The sequence below is a fragment of the Myotis nattereri genome (genome assembly GCF_964212035.1).
Source record: "Myotis nattereri genome assembly, chromosome: 12".
Taxonomy (NCBI): domain Eukaryota; kingdom Metazoa; phylum Chordata; class Mammalia; order Chiroptera; family Vespertilionidae; genus Myotis; species Myotis nattereri.
In genome coordinates, this window is record NC_138087.1 from 22,095,416 (window position 1) to 22,116,229 (window position 20,814).

A 20,814-nucleotide genomic window follows, 5' to 3' on the forward strand; every position below is an offset into this window, starting at 1 on the left:
TATAAAGTTCACCCATATTACCTGTTTTTTTCTTCTTCACTATTTTCTGTGTCTCTGCTGATACTGACTAATCCATTATGCTGCTTTACTTTCCAATGCCTTCACACTTTTTCCTTGACATCCAGACCTTTGTTCTCAACTGCCAGGCTTGCTCTGTCTCTTCCTTTGAAGCTCATACTAAAGTTATGTTTCATTAATTCAAGTTCATAAATGGGGGCTGGGTTCAGTGGTGAGAAGAGGCTTGAGAGACAGCCTCAACCCTTGGAAAGCACTGAATTAAATTGAGGATGGGCTTAATAGCATATATGAAGGGTGGGACTAAAGTTGGGTTACAGCTGTGAGTATGTGAAACACAGGGTTTATTCTTGTAATATTATTTATTAATTATTGTGTTATTTTCCATACCAACAAGGTAAAAACAATAATAGGACTCAAAAGTTGCCTGATGTTATCTTTAATCCTTTTCCAGGGAAATGAGGAAGTGACACAAAGGGGAAAAAACTTTTTTTGTTTTGTTTAGAAATGGGCTAAATAGAAGCAACAATAGAATTTTGTGTGTGTGTGTGTGTGTGTGTGTGTACTCACACATGCATGCGTGCGCATGTGCATGCTCATAAAAACAAAAACAAAACCCAACTGTCGATGATTGTTCTTTTCATGTCACAAGTGTAAGGGCTTGGCCATCCATGTTCAGTGACAAGGCAGTGCTCGATAGCTGGACACTTGCCCTGGACTTCCAAATGCTCACACGGACCAGTTGGGGGCAGCGACATGGACCATGCAGCACCGTCTTTCACTATTCATGGGGCCTAATGTGGTGGCAATAGAGCAGGAAAGAAGGAGTCCAAAATGCTGAAGCTGGAAGGGACATTGCCATACGGCAGTGGTAATAACCAGTCTATGTATAAAGAGAGTTTGGTGTTTCCTTCCTGAAGGGTCCTACACAGTAAATAAAGTAAAACCAATAATTATCAATGGGCAACTGGGCCAAGTCCTTAACAAAAGTATTCGGATGGACTTAAATCATAGTGTCTAAGCAAACACGCTGGAGAGACGTTCTGGAAAGGAGTCCACCAGCTGTTTTCCTAAGGATTAGGAAAAAAAACACACCGATTGCCTAATGATATTTTTTAAAGCTTAAATGAGGGTCTTAGGGGTCTAGAAGAGTTTCATATTTTTCTCTTTTTTATCTAGTGCTAAAAAATGGGATCTTTTTTCTTTATTGATTAAGGTATTACATATGTGTCCTCATCCCCCCAATGCCCCCCCCCCCAGTGTCTTGTCCATTGGTTATGCTTATATGCATGCATACAAGTCTCTTGGTTGATCTCTCCCCCTTACCCCCACCCTCCCCTACCTTCCCTCTGAGGTTTGAGCATCTGATCGATGTTTTGCTGTCTCTGGATCTGTTTTTGTTCATCAGTTTATGTTGTTCATTATATTCCACAGATGAGTGAGATCATGTGATATTTATCTTTCTCTGATTGACTTATTTCACTTAGCATAATGCTCTTTAGGTCCATCCATGCTGTTGCAAATGATAGAAGTTCCTTCCTTTTTACAGCAGCATAGTATTCCATTGTGTAAATGTACCACAGTTTTTTAATCCACTCGTTTTGATGGGCACTTAGGCTATTTCCAAATCTTAGCTATTGTAAATTGTGCTGCTATGTGGGACCTCTTAATTAATATAAATTCATTTATTTTATATGTGATTATTATATAAGCATACATTTATTTATTCATCTAAGAGACACATCTCTCTGTACAAAGCACAGCTCATTTTTGAAACTCTTTTCTCCTAAATGAAGAATATTAAAAATCTCAGGTAGTAAGTAAGGATTTGACTTATTCCAGATTAATTTAATCATGACCCTTCCCCTGTTTTATGTGTTTTAATTTTGTGTACTTTTTCTGCTCAACTTAAAACAATTAAATACATTAATGGTCAATGCACATATTTAGCATCATACTGCCTATTATGCATATGGCTCTCCATTGTGCCTATTATTTTTGAAAGGCTATTTTAGGAAAAATTACTCATTATGTACAAAAACTTTGGTCTGTTCCTCTCAGGCATGAATTTGGGGTGTTGTGTGTTGTTAGAGCTACATGGTACCTGTGGTTTCTTGGACAAAGAGTTTTGAAAATGTCTCCTAGTTAGAGCCTTGGGGCACACGGGTAGTGATGTGTGGAAAGGGAGGAGAAGAAACATGTTATTTATGGCTATATAATGTTAGTTTCAAAATGACATTGGAGGTCTTCTGGCCCAATCTGTTAACTCAGTTTCCTAAAATTTGGTATTATCAGAATTAGAACCAGTTAGCACTGGGTGTTCAGCATTCAAGACAAGACTCATCTGTGGCAATACTTTTTATCGCCTGCACCAATGTTTTAAGGTTTATGGTGATTGTAGAGAGTTTGCAGAAGAATTTCATGGGCTCATATCAACTCTTGGCAGCTTCCAGCAAGCAACGTATTTAGCCATGGTAAATTAGTGAAGGGTGGCATGAATCTTGAAAATATTCAATTCATCAAATATTTGTTGAGGGCCTGTTACTTGACTCAGTGTTAGCGCCCAGAGTTACAAATATGAAGAATGATGGACCTCATGGGGCCCAGCCTCGTGGAGGAATCTTAAAGGTGAATGAATGTTACCCACCAGCCTGATAAGGGCAACAAGAGAAGCTCGGAAGAGTTATTAACCTTTGGGCCAGATTTTGACAGGAGGAAGAGTTTTCAGTGATTTCTACAAAATCAGTTTTCATAGTTTAAAGATTGAATGTTAATCTTCCCATTTTATTGTCACCTAAAAAAATTTGATGGCTTTCCAAAGATTAATATCCCCTTCAATAACTTCTGAAACCTGGCCTTTTATTACATAGTTCTTAGGGGTTATCTAATTCTTGAATAGCTGAGAGGAAGAATGAGTTGAAGGGTTTTAGATGCTTAGATCTTATAAAGGTAACAGTGTGGTCAGTGACCAAGAAAAGGGATTCTCAATGAGCAATAATCATGTCTTAGATAAACCTAATTATCTATGATACCACTGTTGTGCAAAGGGATTCTTAATGAAGAAGTGTTGTTGAGTGACAGAAGGAGATCCCAAATGTGGTTCTATTAGTTTCAAAATAATGCTTTATGTCTAATGTACTATCCCTACTGGCTAAAATATTTCTTAGTTTTAACTCCTGTTTCTTTTTAAGAACTGGGTTAGAAACTCATATTAACGATTCTGGTTATAAGATGCACGAACAAATAAACAAGCAAACTATTCCCCCTAATTTGACTTTCTTCAGTCAGAACTGTAAGTTTGTTTTTGTATTGCTAATGATTGTCTGGCATGTTTATTGTGTATAAAATATTGTTTGCTTCTAATGAAGAACTCAGACATTGTTCATTGTTATTTATGAAAGTATTTCATTTAAAAATAATTGAGGTATGTGTTGGTAAACAGTTTCTTATAATACCAGACGTCTCTGGAATATTAATACATAACATCATTTCCTTTAGAGGGTGGAAAAAATCTAACACTTTCAACTATGAGATATGCTCACTAACAGCTGTTTCCTATATTAGGAGCAATTTGCATGCAGAATAGAGAAAATGAATTATACAAAAGGGTGTATAGAGGAACAGCTATAACTTCTGGCATGTACAGCAACCCGCAGAATAAACTTCCTTCAAACAACATTGGCGTGATTGATCCCAACAACCTGGACACTGAAATTGCTGTTCTAAAAAGGGGCTCTGCAGCCCAGAAAGGTTGTGGGTATAATGCTAGCCTTCTAGCTGGGGCGTGGTTGGGAGTGCTCAGTGCATTTAGTAGCATTACCCCCACCCTGGTGTTCAGGGTATTTGAATATCCATGACAGGTTGGCAGGTGGTCAGTGGGTGAAGGACCAAGCCACTCTTGTGCTTTTTCATATTTTATTAGAGAAACTTGTAAGGTCAGGTGAGATCCCTCATTCCTGATTAACTTCTGATGTCAGTTTGGAGAATTGGTTCTAAGGTGGACGAAAGGAGACAGCCAAATGTGAAAATCCTATCTTCAGCACACCTCTTTGTAACCACATTTGTACTTGTGGAATGCCTAACCTGTTTTCATGTACATCATCATGGTCATCTGTAATAAAAATGCCTCACACTTATGTGGTTTTCTTGCATTTTGAAGGCCGTGCTTAGGGATGCGTAGATGTTGTATTCCCTTTTAAAGTGAAAGGAAATGGAAGTTGTCTGGAGAATTCTTAGTCCAGGGCTGTGGGCCCATCTTCTAATCCAAATCCAGGGCTTTCTACTTGCTGCCTCCTTTCTCTTCCTAGCCGAAAAGGTTACATGTTAGATTTTACAGGTTAGATTCCCTGCCTCACTTCAGTCACTACTGAAAACTTTGTGTTCTAGGATCTGTGCTGTGTCTTTTCCGTACATCATCCTGTTTAATCCCTACACTGTCCAGAAGAGAAACGTGGGGTTCAGAGAATTTGAGTTACTTTGTAGAGCGTGGCCTGGCTAGTCCGAGGTGGATCCTGGATGGCCACCCAGGTTTGCCTGAGCCCTTAACACTCTTCATGTTCCTGAGATAAATATTTTGGTCTCTGAGGAATGAAAGGAAATTACAGATGAAACTCCTGAGTATATAGTAATAAGGAGCTCTGTTGGGTATCGAACCAGTGGTTCAGACAGTTAATGCTTTGGGAGGGTAAAGGGAGAAGAGATGATAGTACTTTGTGGTTTGGAAAGGCCTCGTGAAGAAATTGGAATTTCTTCAAGACCCCAAATGCAGGCTTAACTAGAACGACTCCAGTTGGCTTGCCACTGATTTTGACTTAATGGAAATTTTAGTGGGATGAAATAATATTTAGCTTCTTAGGGTGTCTCTCATTTCCCAAGAGCTTACCTAATAGCCTTCCTTCATAGGAAACACTAAAGCCGTATTGTTTCTCATATATTTGTATGATGTGAATAGATTTTAAGTGTTTGTGTGTATACCAGTATTTCAGTAAGCATTCATATTTGGGCGAAGTGAGAAATAGCGACTTAATGGGCATCAACAACATTGGGAGACTGTGGATTTAGGATTTTCGAAGGAAGGAAGGGGTCCTGCCACTTTTAGGCATAGAAATCAGGGTATCTCAGAGAAGTGAGGAGTCTAGGGGTGGAGTGATTCACATCAAAGACGTAAGTAGGACTTGCGTTAGCACACTTTCACACTTTGGGCCAGGAGGAGTTTTCCTCAGTTTCCCTAAAGCAGGGCGGGTGATAACAACTAAAATAAAGTCATTAATAATCATGGTTGACTGTGATAATTTACATATTTTCTTTACATGGAAAAATTATAGATTCTGGAGAAGAAATAAAGGATAGATCAGAGATGCAGATGGGGGCCTTGCAAAGGGCTGTGAAAATTGAGTATGATCTAGATCAGTGATGGCAAACCTATGACACGCGTGTTACCTCTGAACTCATTTTTTTTGGTTCATTTTTCTTTATTAAATGGCATTTAAATATATAAAATAAATATCAAAAATATAAATCTTTGTTTTACTATGGTTGCAAATATCAAAAAATTTCTATATGTGACACGGCACCAGAGTTAAGTTAGGGTTTTTCAAAATGCTGACACGCCGAGCTCAAAAGGTTCGCCATCACTGATCTAGATGGTAGAATGGGTTTTTTTCTTAAAGGAAAGGAAACTGTCTCTTGGTCTATTATTCTCATCTCACCTGTTTTCTCTTTTTAATGTTTCAGTGTGCAAAGATCCACCTTACAAAGTAGAAGAATCTGGGTATGCTGGTTTCATTTTGCCAATTGAGGTTTATTTTAAAAACAAGGTATGTAATCCTTACCCATTAATTTTTCACTAGAAGATCCTCCATTAACCAAATGATATTTAAAGTAGTTTTGATTCATAAGCCCTTCTATCTCTAGATGATTTTAAAATAAAGTTAAATTTGTCCTCTAGGAATTTTAGCTATTGTTCCCCTTAATTACAGAGGAAGTAGCTAGAAAAAGATAATTTCAATTGTATGAAGTCAGATTATATGAAATTATTAAATGTTCTTTTTAAGGGAAGAGTGGTTTCTATTGAAAAAGAAGATTAATATGTTTTTAAAATAGAAAAGAGTAATTATGGTTTTTCAGTGAAATACACCTGTCCTCATTTTCATATTTCTAGAATTTTTAGACTTACGAAGAATAATATGTCATCTTTAGCTGCTATACACACACATGATATGCATATATATATATATATATACAATTATATCAACTTGAGATATTATGGATTCCGCTGGATTTAAAAGCTTCCAACAGTTAACAAATGTGGCAAAACATACAGACTATAAAATATTGGACAACCTCTGTGGGGATCACTTTTTGTATTTATAAAATGGAGATAGAATAAGAGTATCTACCCCAGAAGATGGCTAGATCGTGTAAATACTGTAGGTACTTTAGATACCGTAAAGCTGAGTGTTTAGAATAATGCTTCAAATATATGTTAGCACTTAGTGAATGCTATGTTATGTTTAAGGACACTGTTCCCTCCATGTATTCCAAAGAAATCATAATTTCTAAAACTTGCCCAAAAGTGAGATAATTCATGCCCACATCCACACCCCCCTTTTTTTAAAAGGGACTGAGCTAACAGGATGTTAACCTGACACTGCTCCATAAAGTGTGGTCCTTGTACCAGCAACATCAGCATCACCCAAGAAGAGCAGGCTAGAAGTGAGATTCAGGCCGTATCCCACATCCCCTGAAGCAGAATCTCTGGACCAGGGCCTAAGAGTCTGCATATCTGCTAAACTTTTGGGTGATTCTCATGCACAGTGAAGTAGGAGAACCACTGAGAAGCCACTCTCTCATGCCCAGTACCTCCCACTGCAACAGTGTCCCACTGGCTTTTTCAATGGGTGGAAGGCCCAGCAAAAATCTCCTAAACGATTAAGGGATAATTCACTTTTAATTAAGCTATAATAAGACTATTCTGACAAACACGAATGTCTGGATGATGGGATAAATTTTGTTTTTCACATTTTTTGTTTCTTTTTGAACCCATCTCACATACTACATTCCTGGTACACCACCTCCCTACAGATCTGCTACCCATACCCCCATTTATTGTTGATTTGTTTGTTTTTTAATTTATATTTTGGGAGCATGTTTGGCAGTTACCTATTTCTGTGTAGTTAAATATTTGAATGCTTGCTTTGTCCTTGGCAGTCTCTGAGCCATTTACATAGAGTGCATCATTTAGTAGGTTTACAAGAACTACTGAGACATAAGTAATATCCCTAGTTTTAAGGAAAGGAAACTGAGTCATTGAAATATTGCATGGCTTGGATATTTATCATTTTATTCATCCTTAGAATTTACTCAACAAATACATATATTCAGCAATGTTTGTGGTAGCATTGTTTATAACAGTAAAAAAATAGGAATGATCTGCAGGTGAGTATATCATTACAAAGAAATACAATGCAGATATTTTAAAATACTGACTTGAAAAGGCATATTGCTAAGTGAATTAAAAGCAAGTCACAGAAAAATATTGAAGTATGATATATGAAGTGCCTGCTAATCTCTATCTACATTGACATACTAGTAAATTTTATCTATGGAGAGGCTATATGAAATAGTTAAGAATGATTAAATGAAGTCAAGGGAATAAAACTTCTAAAGAGAATTACTGGGTCAGGGTTTCATATGCATGTAGTATGTTGATTGATATTGCCCAAATGTCTTTCCAAAAGGCTTTATACTCCAAATTATAAGGCTGGAAAAAGCCCCCCGCCCCCTTTAAAAGAAACTCTAAGGTTGTATGGAATGTTTTGCAATTTAGAGAAAAACAGATAAATGAACAATGATCATAATTCAATGTGATAATTACATTAATAAAGCAATGCTATAAGGGCAATGTCTTATTTGGAGAGTTAGGAAGACTTTTCAGAGGATTCCATGCTTTAGCTGCATCTTGAATAATGAGTTTGCATTAGGTGGGCAAGGGAGGGAGGTCTCCGGGGAGGGAAGGCATTTTAGGCATGGGGAACACTATATGTGAAAGGCTGAGTGAATGAGGTGATGCACATTAATGGGGAACTGCAAAGTTACAGCAGGATAGGGTGTAGTGAGAGAACAAAGGAAACAAATGCAGGGAAGGTATTAAATGACTGTGGTGGTTATTCTAAGGAAGTGGCATTTTATCCTGTAGAAAATGATACTTCATTAAAGGCTTTTATATCAATGAAAAGATGTAATCTAACTTTTGTATTAGAAAGACCGCTCTCTTGTCACTGGGGGAGGTAGAATAGGTTAAGTTCAAAAACAGGGAAGTGATGAGGTGAGGAATGGTGCAGGTCTAAACTAAGGCACTGGTTATGGTAACTGGAGTAAAGGGGATAGATCTGAGAGTTCCTGAGAAGGAATACTAAACAGAAGTTGGAGAGAATTTGACTGTGATCAGTGAGCGAGAAGGAAGAATAGAGTAGGGGATGATTTTTTGTGTATTTTAATCTTGGCAAGCAGTTAGGATTCTTGTTTGCCTAGGAATAGAGTACAGGAGAAAGGGCAGATGAATACAGCTTCAGTTGAAGAGAATGCGTGGATTTGATGTTTCTGCGGGTCGACAACCTAGCAGAGATGTGCGTAGACTGTGGAACACGTGCATGTGGCCAAGTAAGGGCTGGACTAGGGATACAGATGGGGGTGGGGTCACAGTCATGTTGGCGGGACGGACTCCCTGTGAGTGGGTGTCATCCCCCTGGGGAACTTTGCAAAAGTTAAAGGCGATGTATGGGTCAATGAAGAAAGAAGGGAAATGCAAGGAAGGCTGAGAAGGAATGATACTAAGTGTGAGCTCGTAGTCAGGAAAGAATGGCATCCCAATGAAAGAGGCGAGCAGGTTTCATGCAGATTGATAGAAGTGACGTGGTAGTGAGCAAATGAGTGGAGACTATGATTGGGGGAAGTTTGGGTGAGGAGGTGGAAACACTGAATTTGTAGGTACATCCTGACAGTTTCAAGTGCCCAGACTTTTGAGTCAAAAGAACTGGGTTCGAATCACTTTGTCTCATCACGTGTTAGTAATATAACGAACTCTGGTTGGTAAAGAGAAACATTGCTTTGTTTGACTATGTAACATTTTAATGTATGAAAAAACCACCAACACCGGATACGCTGCTGGTGAGATTTTAAAAAGGTGGCAGCCATTCTAGAAAACAGTAAGGCAGTTCCTGGAGATGTTAAACATAGAGTTCCCAAGTAATAGAGTGACCCAGAAATTTCACTTCTGGGTGTGTACTCAAAAGAAATGGAAACACAGGTTCACATAAAGACTTGCACGCAAATGCTCATTAAGGCATTTTTCATAGCAGTCAAAAAGTGGTAACAGCCCACGTGTCTATCCACCAATAAGTGGATAAAAAAAAGCTGATGTACCATTCAACTGAATATTATTTAGCCATAAAAGTAACTAAGTACATATTACACATTGCAACATAGATGAGCTCTGAAAACATCATGCTAACTGCAAGAAATCAGTCACAAAAATTATATATTGTGTGTATATTTTATGTATGTTCATGAAATGTCCAAAATAGACAACTCCATAAAAACGGAAGTAGATTAGTGGTACCTGGGGGAATGGGAAATGACTACTAATGTGTTTTAAGTGCATTTCTGGAGTGAGGAAATGTTCTGAAATTAGATGGTGGTGATAGTTTCATAACTCTATATACTAAATGCCACTAAATTGTACACTTTAGAAGGGTGTATTTTATGGTTTGTGAATTATTCTCAATAAAGCTATTAAAAAACAGTTGCTATAAAAAAAAACAGAAAAGGCAAAGCTGATAGCAAACAAAAAAAATTGTAACATTTCATGGGATGGTTAATATCTGTAATGCATAGGGATTTTTATATAAAGTAATATAACAAATTCTAAGTGCTTTAATTTCTTAATCTTTAAAACAACTCACCACTGGTCCACATGAAATAAATGTTAAAGTTTCTCTTAGTTACTGTTATTATTATCCACAGTCTTTATTTCCCCATGGATGCTAAAGGATCAGTGCGTAGAGAGGTTTAAATGTTTAGCCAACTAAACTAATGGCTCAGGAGTAGAACTTCAGTATCATGAAATTCTCATTATTGTGTTCCCTTGGATATGATGCTGTTTTGTTCTTCTCATTCAGGAAAATGGACCCAAGACCCAGATTATGAAAGCCCTTATATGACATTCATGTGAGGTTAAATTTTTGTCCTAGTGGCAATTGGAAGCTGTTGACATTTTAATCAAGTAGTAAAAATGGATAAGTTTTTGTTTAATATGTAGGGTGTGGCAAAAAGTAGGTTTATAGTTGACCATAGAAATTTATAAACATCTTTAAACCTACTTTAGCCCCACCCTGTCGATAATTTTGAGGCCCGAATGAATGAGAAATTGAAAATAATCCTAAAGCACGAAGACCTACTAGAGACAGGAGTTTGTAGTACTTAGGGCAGTGAGTACTAGAGGTTGACAGTGGCAACGGATGGTCACTGGCACCAATTCAATACCAACAGGAATCCCCAGTTTGTGGTGTAGTGAAGCAGGAAACTGTATTCAGTGCAAAACAGCTCGATAGTGATACAGCACAGCTGGGAAAACAGCATGACTGTGAGGCAGCCCTGGGGGGGCCGGGACCATCTCCCCCTGGACAGCTATGCTCCGCTCCCTGCTGGTCTGCTTTGCACTGCTCTGGCCTACTCCTTTCTGTAGCAGTCTGCTCTGGCCTGTGCTGGTCTGCTCCACGTTGCTCCATGAGACATTGTCCGCATTTAGCTCAGCCAGGGAAACACAGGCTTCAATCTTTGGTGGAAAGGGAAGGTATACTCCCATAGTCATAGGGACCTGGCTTATATAGACAGAAGTCCCGGTTCCTGGTCCCTGATTGATCTGTCTTCATGCAAATGAGGACCCCGAGTCCTTGCCATTCAATTGACCCAAAAGGCACTTTCCTGCTGGGTCAGAATAGAGCTGCTCTGATTGGTCAGGGAAGATGTTGATGGGACTATAGCTGTGCAGCTTCAAAAGGGTGGGGAAAGCCTCAGTCCTATTGGTTGAAATAGGAGTCCAGGCACCCCTTTATAAGGGCTGGCTCAGGGCAGAAACACCATGCATGCAGGCAGTTCAGTGCAGGCTTCTGGAAGTGCAGCTGTGTGAGAGGCCCCTGTGTAGAAATGGCTACTAGATTGTTTTTTTAAAATTGGAGCCCAGTTAGCCATCCGGAGCCCTTCTTAGTAAGTATCTTCTGTCTCAGGGTCCACATGGTATGATTTAGAGGGCTTATTCCAGAAATGCTTGGGAGAGACAATGGTGGGGGTGACGGTGGGAGTGGAAAGGTAGAGTGGGGATGGGAAGGGGTGGCTTCGGGGTGTCTTAGTGTTTCTAGGCTGTGTTGGTGGTGTCATCCCACTTGAAAGCCTGTAGGAAAGATGATGAGTTTATTCTTTTTGGTTTTCCCCTAACATAAGAAACTAATTTATGTGATATTTCTCTTTTGCTTTGTTGATAATTTCATGGTAATTTTTCCTCCCGTATTTCTTTGACATTATAGCTGTTAGACATCTTTTCCGTTTCTTTTGAGGAGTTAATCCTTGCTTTCTAAATGTCTATTTATGTCTAACTCTTTTCTTATTTTTTTTCGACCTCTAGGAGGAACCTAAGAAAGTCCGCTTTGATTATGACCTATTCCTGCATCTTGAAGGCCACCCGCCAGTGAACCACCTCCGCTGTGAAAAGCTGACTTTCAACAACCCCACAGAAGACTTTAGAAGAAAGTTGCTGAAGGCAGGAGGGGTGAGTGGCATTGTCTTGTGAAAAGCTTTCCAATAAAAAACTAGTTGCTAGGGTGTTAAGAAGTATAATCATGTTTTGAGAGAGGTAAAAGAGATGAAGTGACATATGGCTTAGCTGTGGACTCATGGTTTGAGATAAAAAGGTAAGTAAACAGTAACATTTTAAGTAGGTATGAATATGAATTTGCATTGTTGATTAGAATAGCCTTATAGTCTGTGCAATTCAAATTTATTGAAAGAAAAAGTCGAAATCAATAAACTATCCTCAATTAAGAAAAGGACAGTATCTGAATTTCATTATATTACTTTATAGAAACTTTTGGGTAAAGTTGAAATTCACATTAAAAATTATATACTAGTAAAAGGGAGTTATTGTCCAAAAATTCATGATCAAAATTAATAAAAAAGGGTATACTCGTTTGTATTACATGTTTGGCTTAATATTTAAATACACATTATTATTTGCTTGAATTATATATACATTAAAGATGCATTTTCCTTTTAAAGATAATAGTAACAAAAGTGTGGTAAATTTTTATCCATGTGATTTGTCTAGGACAAGAAAAATATTTTAAGTGACTTCTTACAAATATAAACATTATGACATATTTGCTTGCGGGTAAGTCAGCAGACAGACAAACACTATTGACTGGTCAAAATCTACTTTACAATGGGTACCATTAGGATCACCAGCCTCTAGTTCAGATGAACTTCCTGTGTCATCTTATGTTGGCAGTTCAGATCCCGTAAAATGCTGAAATGTGTTCTTTACCCTAGGACTGCGGTTCTCAACTGTGGTCGCAACCCCTTTGGGGGTCAAACGACCCTTTCACAGGGGTCGCCTAAGACCATTGGAAAATATATATATATATAATTACATATTGTTTTTGTGATTAATCACTATGCTTTAATTATGTTCAATTTGTAACAATGAAATTGGGGGTCACCACAACATGAGGAACTGTATTAAACGGTCATGGCCTTAGGAAGGTTGAGAACCACTGGTCTAGGTTTTCATCCACTTTGTTTTTCCAGAAGGTTTTTGATAGTTTTGCACTATGAAATTACCATTGTATGTGAACATGTGTAGGCCATAACTCCTCGAGATGCCTTGTTTCACTGGTATCATCTACCTGAGGGCTTTGTGGGAAAGAGTTGGGTTTTATATAACACAGAAGTTCCTCCCCTTTTGAGGTTATGGACAACCACTTCGAGAGCTTCAGGCAAGCTGTAGACCCTCTCTTAAGAAAAAATCACCCATCATTATAGTTGTGTGAACATTTTGGATTATATGGAATCCCTGACATCCATTTTTTGGAGTTCTGTTTTGCCAAGCTCCTATACTTTCACTTGAACTACCAATAAGCATTTAAGGCATTGCAAGTACTTTTACCAAAATTCAGTCAGCACTGTACTATGTCAGTAGCTTTGGAAATGAATCACCACTTACAGTATTTTATGTGGAAATGTAGCTCCATGAAGAAATGGCCTTTGGTAATACAATTCATTTAATTTTTTTAAAATTAAATTTATTGGGGTGACATTGGTTAATAAGATTGTATAGGTTTCTAGTGTGTAATTCTACGATATGTCATCTGTATATTGCATTGTGTACCCACCACCCAAAGTCATATCTTCTCCTGTCACTATATATTTTGACACCTCATGTACATGCCCAGTCTCATCTAATCTCAGAAGCTAAGCAAGGTTGGCCCTAGTTATTGCTTGGATAGGAGATAACTCATTTTAAAGTTAAGGACTTATATATATTTATTAATGAAATGGTGCCCTTTTTAAATAAAAAATCAACTCTATTATATATTCTCTGTATAGTTACCACGAGCACAGTGTTGATGCCATTTATCTATGTCTATGCCCTTAAAAATGAACTGGTTCATTTTATTTTTTTAAATATATTTTTATTGATTTCAGAGAGGAAGGGAGAGGGAGAGAGATAGAAACATCAATGATGAGAGAGTATCACCAATCGGCTGCCTCCTGCACGCCCCCCACTGGGGATCGAGCCCACAACCCGAGCGTGTGCCCTTGACTGGAATCGAGCCCGGGACCCTCCAGTCCCCAGTCCAATGCTTTATCCACTGAACCAAACCAGCCAGGGCATGAACTGGTTCATTTTAAATCCTAGTTCTCATTTTTCTTTTTATGAGGGTGGCATTTTATGCTTCTGATTATTCCTCTTGGGTATGCTGGTAGGTAGGTAATTGGAGCATGTGAATTAAGGAGCTTGAGTACATCAGGCTTCTGATAAGGGTCGTAGGAAAAAGTAAATATGACACAAGAACTTTTTAAAACAACCACTTAGTCCCAGAGTACTCAAGGGTTGCTTGTGAGCTGGAGAAGAGGTTACAGGTCATTGATAATGCAGCGGAGTGTAGCACTGCCTCCTGATAAGGTCTCTAGTAGATTTCTGTCTTTTACTCTACTCAGCCTTTATCTCAGAATTATCTTCCTTGGCTTCCAACTTTCCTTCTTTGTGTTTCTTTAAGTGCTGTTTGAAGCCTGCAGAATTTTTTTCCCATTAGACTTAGATTATGTCTTGACAACTATAACATATAAGCGGAAATGTGAAATATTCAGGCACACCAGTTATTTGACAGATTCTTTAAGGGACTGATTCCAGTGAATTTTATGGTAAAATTAACATTTAAAAATTCATTTGAAATGAAAGTAATTACATAGATTCTTTTTATTTTATTTAGTCTTTTAGGGAAATGTGAGACAAACATTTTTTTGTCTTACCTAGATTTTTGGCTAACTTATATTATTTTTATTGGATATTTAAATAGTTATCATCATCTTAGTATTAATAAAGCCTATAATTGTGTCACTGAACCATTTTGATTCTATTAGAAATATTTTTCAGATTTATTAAGGTACTAGAGGCCCGATGCGCGAAATTCATGCAAGAGTAGGCCCTCGCAGCCCCAGCTGCCTCGCCGCCCCACGGCCCCGCCCCCCACCCACTGATTATTCTGGAAGGTCATTCGCTGTCTGGTCTAATTAGCATATTAGCTCTTTATTATGTAGGATAATTGATGCATAACATTGTGTAAGTTTAAGGTATGCAGTGTGTTGATTTGATACATTTATATATTACAAAATAATTATCACCGTAGCATTAGCTAACACCTCCATCATGTCACATAATTTCTATTTCTTTTTTTGTGGCGGGAATATTTAAGATATACTCTCTCAGCAAAGTTCAAGTATGTAATTCAGTAGTATAAATTATAATCTCCATGCAGTACGTTAGATTCCCAGAACTTAATCATCTAAAACGGCACTCCCCCTCCCCTCTTCCTGTATCCCCTGGTTCTAGTCTCTGTTTCTATGAGTTCAGCTTTTTTAAAAAATTCCAAATATCAGTGATATCTATGTTGTCCCAAATAGCTGGATGTCCTTTTTCTCACGGCTGAATAATATTTAATTATTTACATTGACTCACCACCTTCCCACACACATCTTTATCTGTTCATCTCTTGATGGACATGTAGGTTATTTCCATATCTTGGGTAAACAATACTGCAGTGTTGTTTAACAGAAGAAAACAGGATACATTTCTTCCATGGAAGAAGTACACCAAGATTTCTCTCTGAGATGCTTTAGAAAAAGTTGCAACATTTTTTAAAAATTCAGCGAAAAGAAGGGAATGTTATTGACCACCCACAATACAGAGGCACATATTTCTTTGATGTCCTGCTTTTATTTCCTTTGGATATATACCCAGAAGTGGGATTGCTGGGTCATATTGTAGCTCTATTTTAATTTTTTAAGGAAAACTGTTTCCCATAGTGTCTGCACCAATATGCAACCCCACCGACAACATCCAAGGGTTCCCTTTTCTCCGCATCCTCAGGACCCCTTACTATCTTTTTGATAATAGCCATTCTAACAGGTGTAAGGTGATATCTTATTGTGGTTTTGATTTGCCTTTCTCTGATAATTAGTAATGTTGCTCTACCTGTAGGCTATCTGTATGTCTTCTTTCAAAAAATGTCTATTCAGTTCCTCTGTTCATTTTAAAATCAGATTGGGTTGTGGGCTTTTTTGCTCTTGAGTTACATGAATTCTTTTTATATCTTGGATATTAATCTCTTATCAGTTATTTGACTTGCAAATATTTTCTCTCGTTTCATAGTTTGCCTTTCCATTTTGTTGATGATTTCCTTTGCTGTACAGAAGCTTTTTAGTTTGATGTAATTCTGCTTGTTTATTTTTGCTTTTTCTGCCTTTGATTTTGGTATCTATCAGAAATCTTGCTTCATGGCTGTGTCTCTTCAGATAAGCCTTTTTCCACACTGGGTTTTGGGGTGAGAAGGTGGAGGGTGGGCTGTGTTTCTCATACCTAACCATTGAATCTGTGCCCAGATATGTATATATTCTACCTTTAATGAAAAATATTAATCCTTTCTTACGTGTTTTGTGAAATTATTATGTACAGCTCGAGGCACAAATACAGTAGACTTACTCTTTTGGTTATGGCTTTTTCTCTTGAACATTTTTCTTATAAACCAAAAATACATAGCACTATTAAATGTTGGCTTTTCAAGAGATCAGAAAGGTTGTTTATAGAGCTGGAATCCTCTTAGAAAAATTTTCAGCTCTTAGAAAAAAATGATTCCAAAGAACTTTTTTTGTCAGAAGAATCTTGAAAAATTGCAGATTTTTTTCTAGTTCATAATCTATAAACCTGTAGGTAAATGACAACCTTTTTTGGGGGGTGGGGTGGGTGGTCAATAATATTCCCTTCTTTTCGCTGAATTTTTTAAAAATGTTGCAACTTTTTCTAAAGCATCTCAGAGAGAAATCTTGGTATACTTCTTCCATGGAAGAAATGTATCCTGTTTTCTTCTGTTAACTCCCTAATATTAAGGATATCGTTGCTTCAAACGAAAAAATGTCTGTGGGAAGGGCACATGTGAATTTAAGCACTATTTTCTGAGGATATTGAAATGCAGATGATTTCTCTTACAAAACCCTGATGGTAGTTTCTCTAAATGAGAGACCTCATTGGAGCTTGCCAGGGAAGGTGTAGCTTTGGTTTAGGACTGAGCTCCTATCAAGCCTTAAGCAAGAAAAAAGACAGAAAGTAGGGGTCAGGAAACGGAAAAGAACAACCTGAGACCTTCCGGGGGGAGACTGCCTTTATTTTGAGATCTTATTTTTTGGTTAATAGGAGGGGTAGAGGACAGTGAGCCATACACTTTTGAGGGCAAGATTTGATATAATCTGTCCTAGAATTTTAACCAAAAGGATCAAGTGGAGAACCTCTCAATTCCACTGAGAGATTTCTATTTGTGTTTTTGTTTTTTTTAAAAAAATATATTTCATTGACTCCTTTACAGAGAGGAAGGGAGAGGGAACAGAGAGTCAGAAACATCGATGAGAGAGAAACATCGACCAGCCGCCTCCTGCACACCCCCCACTGGGGATGCGCCCACAACCAAGGCACATGCCCTTGTCCGGAATCGAACCCGGGACCCTTCAGTCTGCAGGCTGACGCTCTATCCACTGAGCCAAACCGGTCTGGCTCTATTTGTTTTTTAAAAGATGAACTGAGAATGCTTTTTGAGTGAATTTCAAATATATTCCTCAGGATATCAGGATTTTTCAAAAAGTTTTTATGGTCACAATAGACCCCCCACCCCCACCCCCCCCACCCCGACACCACCACCTATCTTCTTAGTAACTGAAACTCAGTCCTACTGAAAAACTGCAGAAGGGTTTGACAACTGTTACATTCGATTGTAAGAGGATGAGTTTCTTTCGGGGGGAGGGGTGGGTGTTGGCAAAGTAAAGATATAGGTAAGTGTATGTCATCTAACTAAAACTTGTCATTATGCTGACTTCACCTCTCTGGGTTTCCCGTTGGCAGGGAGTGTGATAAAATTGGAAAAGTTTTGAAATCAGCAGATGAGTAAAAAATTATTTTTTATCGATTTCTAGGTGAAGAAATGTACCATCTGTGAAATGGACGAGGTAGTCTTCTCCTTGTTGGGAATGTGCAACCATGGCATGTGACACGTAGTAGATACCCTGTTCCTTGGTTCCTTTTCCTTTGATGACTGGGCCAGACAATCACCCGGTCTTGAAGCACTTTCATATCACAAAGTAAAGGCACAGTGAAAAAGGTTCATTCGTTAGTGTGAGCTACTGTAGATGCATTCACAGGAAAACATGGTTACCACCAGTTAGTGTGACCAGCACATCGGTGGATCTATTTTAGGCTTAAAGACTAGGCCATGGTGCTCAGTTGCTTAGAGTGTTCAATCCAAGGTCAGGGCACATACAAGAACCAACTAATGCATGCGTGAATAGGTGGAGCACAAAGCGATGTTTCTATCTCTTAAAAAAAATTTACATGGGTGTGCGCATGCGTGCACACACGCACCCAAACACACAAACACACACATGCGCCTATGGTGTCTTTCTTAATTCTAAATTTCTAACAAATTTAAGGCTTCTTAAAGCCATTAGAAGTAGTATGTTCAGCAAGGTTGTGTTTCTATGGAAAAAGTACAAATGGGCACCCTAGTGGGTTTGGCTCAGTGGATAGAGTGTCAGACTGGGGACTGAAGGGTCCCAGGTTCTATTCCCATCAAAGGCGGTTACAAGCTTGATCCCTAGTAGGGGGCATTCAGCCAATTAATGATTCTCATCATGGAGGTTTCTATCTCTCTCACTCCCTCTCCCTTCCTTTCTGAAATCAATAAAAAACAAATTTGAAAAAAATATGGCACAAAGGGGGCAAGCATCTTGGGGGAACTGAGTTTATTTTACAGCCGCTCCATTTTTTTTTTTGGCCTAAAAATCAAGTGGTCTGCTTTGCTTCTGTTTTTCTTTATGGAATAGTGGTAGGGTGTTGGTGCCTCCCCCCCATTTTTTTTCTTTCTTTTTCCCCCTCAATTAAACAAGGCAAAGTCTAAACATGTTGTTCAGTCTATTTCTGAATCACTGGCAAGCAGTTAATTTTGAGGACTGAAAATTAAAACTAACCACAGCAGTTGTTAAAACTAGGGTTTCTATAGGCAGAAATCCAATGCCGCTCAGACACCACCTGTTTCAATAGGACATCGCAGACGCCCATTTGGCACGATTTGCTGGAGGAGACATGGGAGTGTGCTTACAGTGTGTGTGAAGTCTGCAGCATAATGCAGTCCTGTTTTTCAGAGTGACAGTTGCATTTATATGTAATGTGTTTTTGCAAGGAATACACTGGAATTTTTCTGAAACTCTGCTTATTGTAAAGAGGAATTCAAGTCCACAGTGGTCCCCCAACAAGGCGCTTTGGTTATTAAAGGGCCGAAGTCGTCTTATGATAAGGAGCTTTCACTAATACCGCTGTGTCAAGCCATCGGAACATAGCATTTTATTGCAGGGTTCTGGAATGCATCTTGTGTACGGTTGTTTACTATTTCCTTTTATAAGGGAGTTTTTGAACGCTTCTAATTTATAAATGGAACAGATCACATTTTCCCCCCCCGAAAACTTGAATGTTTTTGAATAGGTAAATGCACACACAATACAAAATAATAGACAGTGTGTTGAGTCTTCCTTCAGGCCACCAAAGAAGCTATATTGTATAACCTTTTGTGTACATGGATGAGTGTATCCGTAGGATACATTCCTAGGAGTAAAATCATGACTCCAAGGCGAAGCGGAATTTAAATTTTGATAGACATTTACAAATTGCCTGCCAAAAAAGTTATACTACTCTGCGCTTTCAACAACAATGTGAGAGAATACTTACTTCTCCACACGGTGATCCTATGAAAAAATTTCTCCCAATCTGATGAGTGAAAATGATATCTCATTTTTAATTCACTTTTTATTTATGAATTATAATGAGCATCTTTTCATATGTTTAAAAGCCATTTTCATTTCCTTTCAAAGACCACGTTTTAATGTATTTTAAATTGGAAATGCTCTAAGTGGTTCAGTTTCAACATAAGTTTATGGGTAGTCTTCCCACATATTTCCATTTGGAGAGGTTACAAAAAGATACGGAAGCCTCTTTAACCAAGGTCTGTGTTTTCCAGCTTTTTTCAACCTGTCACAAATTATTTTCTTAGGAACTGATTTGTCAAGACTTTGGCTTCTAAATATATAAGTGGCTTTTGTGGCAAACTCATCTCAACAGGCTGCTTACTTTTAAAATGACTCAAAAGATAATAAAATATTCTTTTAGTGGCGGTTACTGGACAGCTTCATCGAATTTTTGGATATTTGTTTTGGAACACGTATGCTTTTTCGTTATTTTCTGAAAGCTGTCATCTTGTGAACTTCTGCCTCAAAAAAAATAAAAGGATGCTGCTGTTTTTTCACCGGCACTTATAATAAAAGGTGATTTATTTGAATAACCGTAAGATCAAGCAGGCCGCCTCATTTGCTTGGTGGTTTCTCGGGGTTGAGGTTCATTTTCTGTCATACTTGGTATTTTCTCCCTTCTGTGTCTTTGGTTCTCTCCCCAAATTAAATCATGAAAGTAGAATGTACATATATATGATAAATGGGTTGTCAGCGTTGTGAGCCTTAACTCCGAATGTGACATTGACCTTGTACATTTTTAGGGAAAGCCTGGTCATGGGAGTAGAAGGTTATGTCACTTAGCATGTTATGGTTTAATGTCTTCTGAGAGTTTGTCACATAAGGTGATCACGGAATAGTTACAGACTTTTGAAAACCTGCACCAAAAACTGTGTGTGTTATAGAACAGTTTTCCTGCCTTCTCAGCTACCTAGTACCTTTTCAGTAAGAAGGAGAATGACAGGAGCACCCTCTTCACTCGGTGCAAAGCTCAAATCCCCTTACTGCATCGATTGAGCGAAGGCTGAATGAAAAAGAAACGAGGCAGGTCAGTGTTCCTAGAATGGAAAACTGTTGGTCAAGATTCCCTCTCCCTTCTGGGCTCAGGTAGTTCATTCTGCACTTGCTTCAAAGCTGAAGTCTATCTAA

At 38.2% G+C, this 20,814-nt stretch overlaps 1 protein-coding gene across 2 annotated transcripts in view; it reads left to right on the forward strand.

Moving 5' to 3' along the window:
- The window catches only part of MLLT3 (MLLT3 super elongation complex subunit), a 260,184-nt gene that overhangs the window by 144,398 nt on the left and 94,972 nt on the right, over nucleotides 1–20,814 (forward strand). For both annotated transcript variants that reach the window (XM_081103498.1, XM_081103499.1), the window contains exons 3-4: nucleotides 5,749–5,831; nucleotides 11,696–11,839. In XM_081103498.1, coding sequence (XP_080959624.1) covers nucleotides 5,749–5,831; nucleotides 11,696–11,839 — 227 coding nt within the window. The remainder of the gene's footprint in view (nucleotides 1–5,748; nucleotides 5,832–11,695; nucleotides 11,840–20,814) is intronic.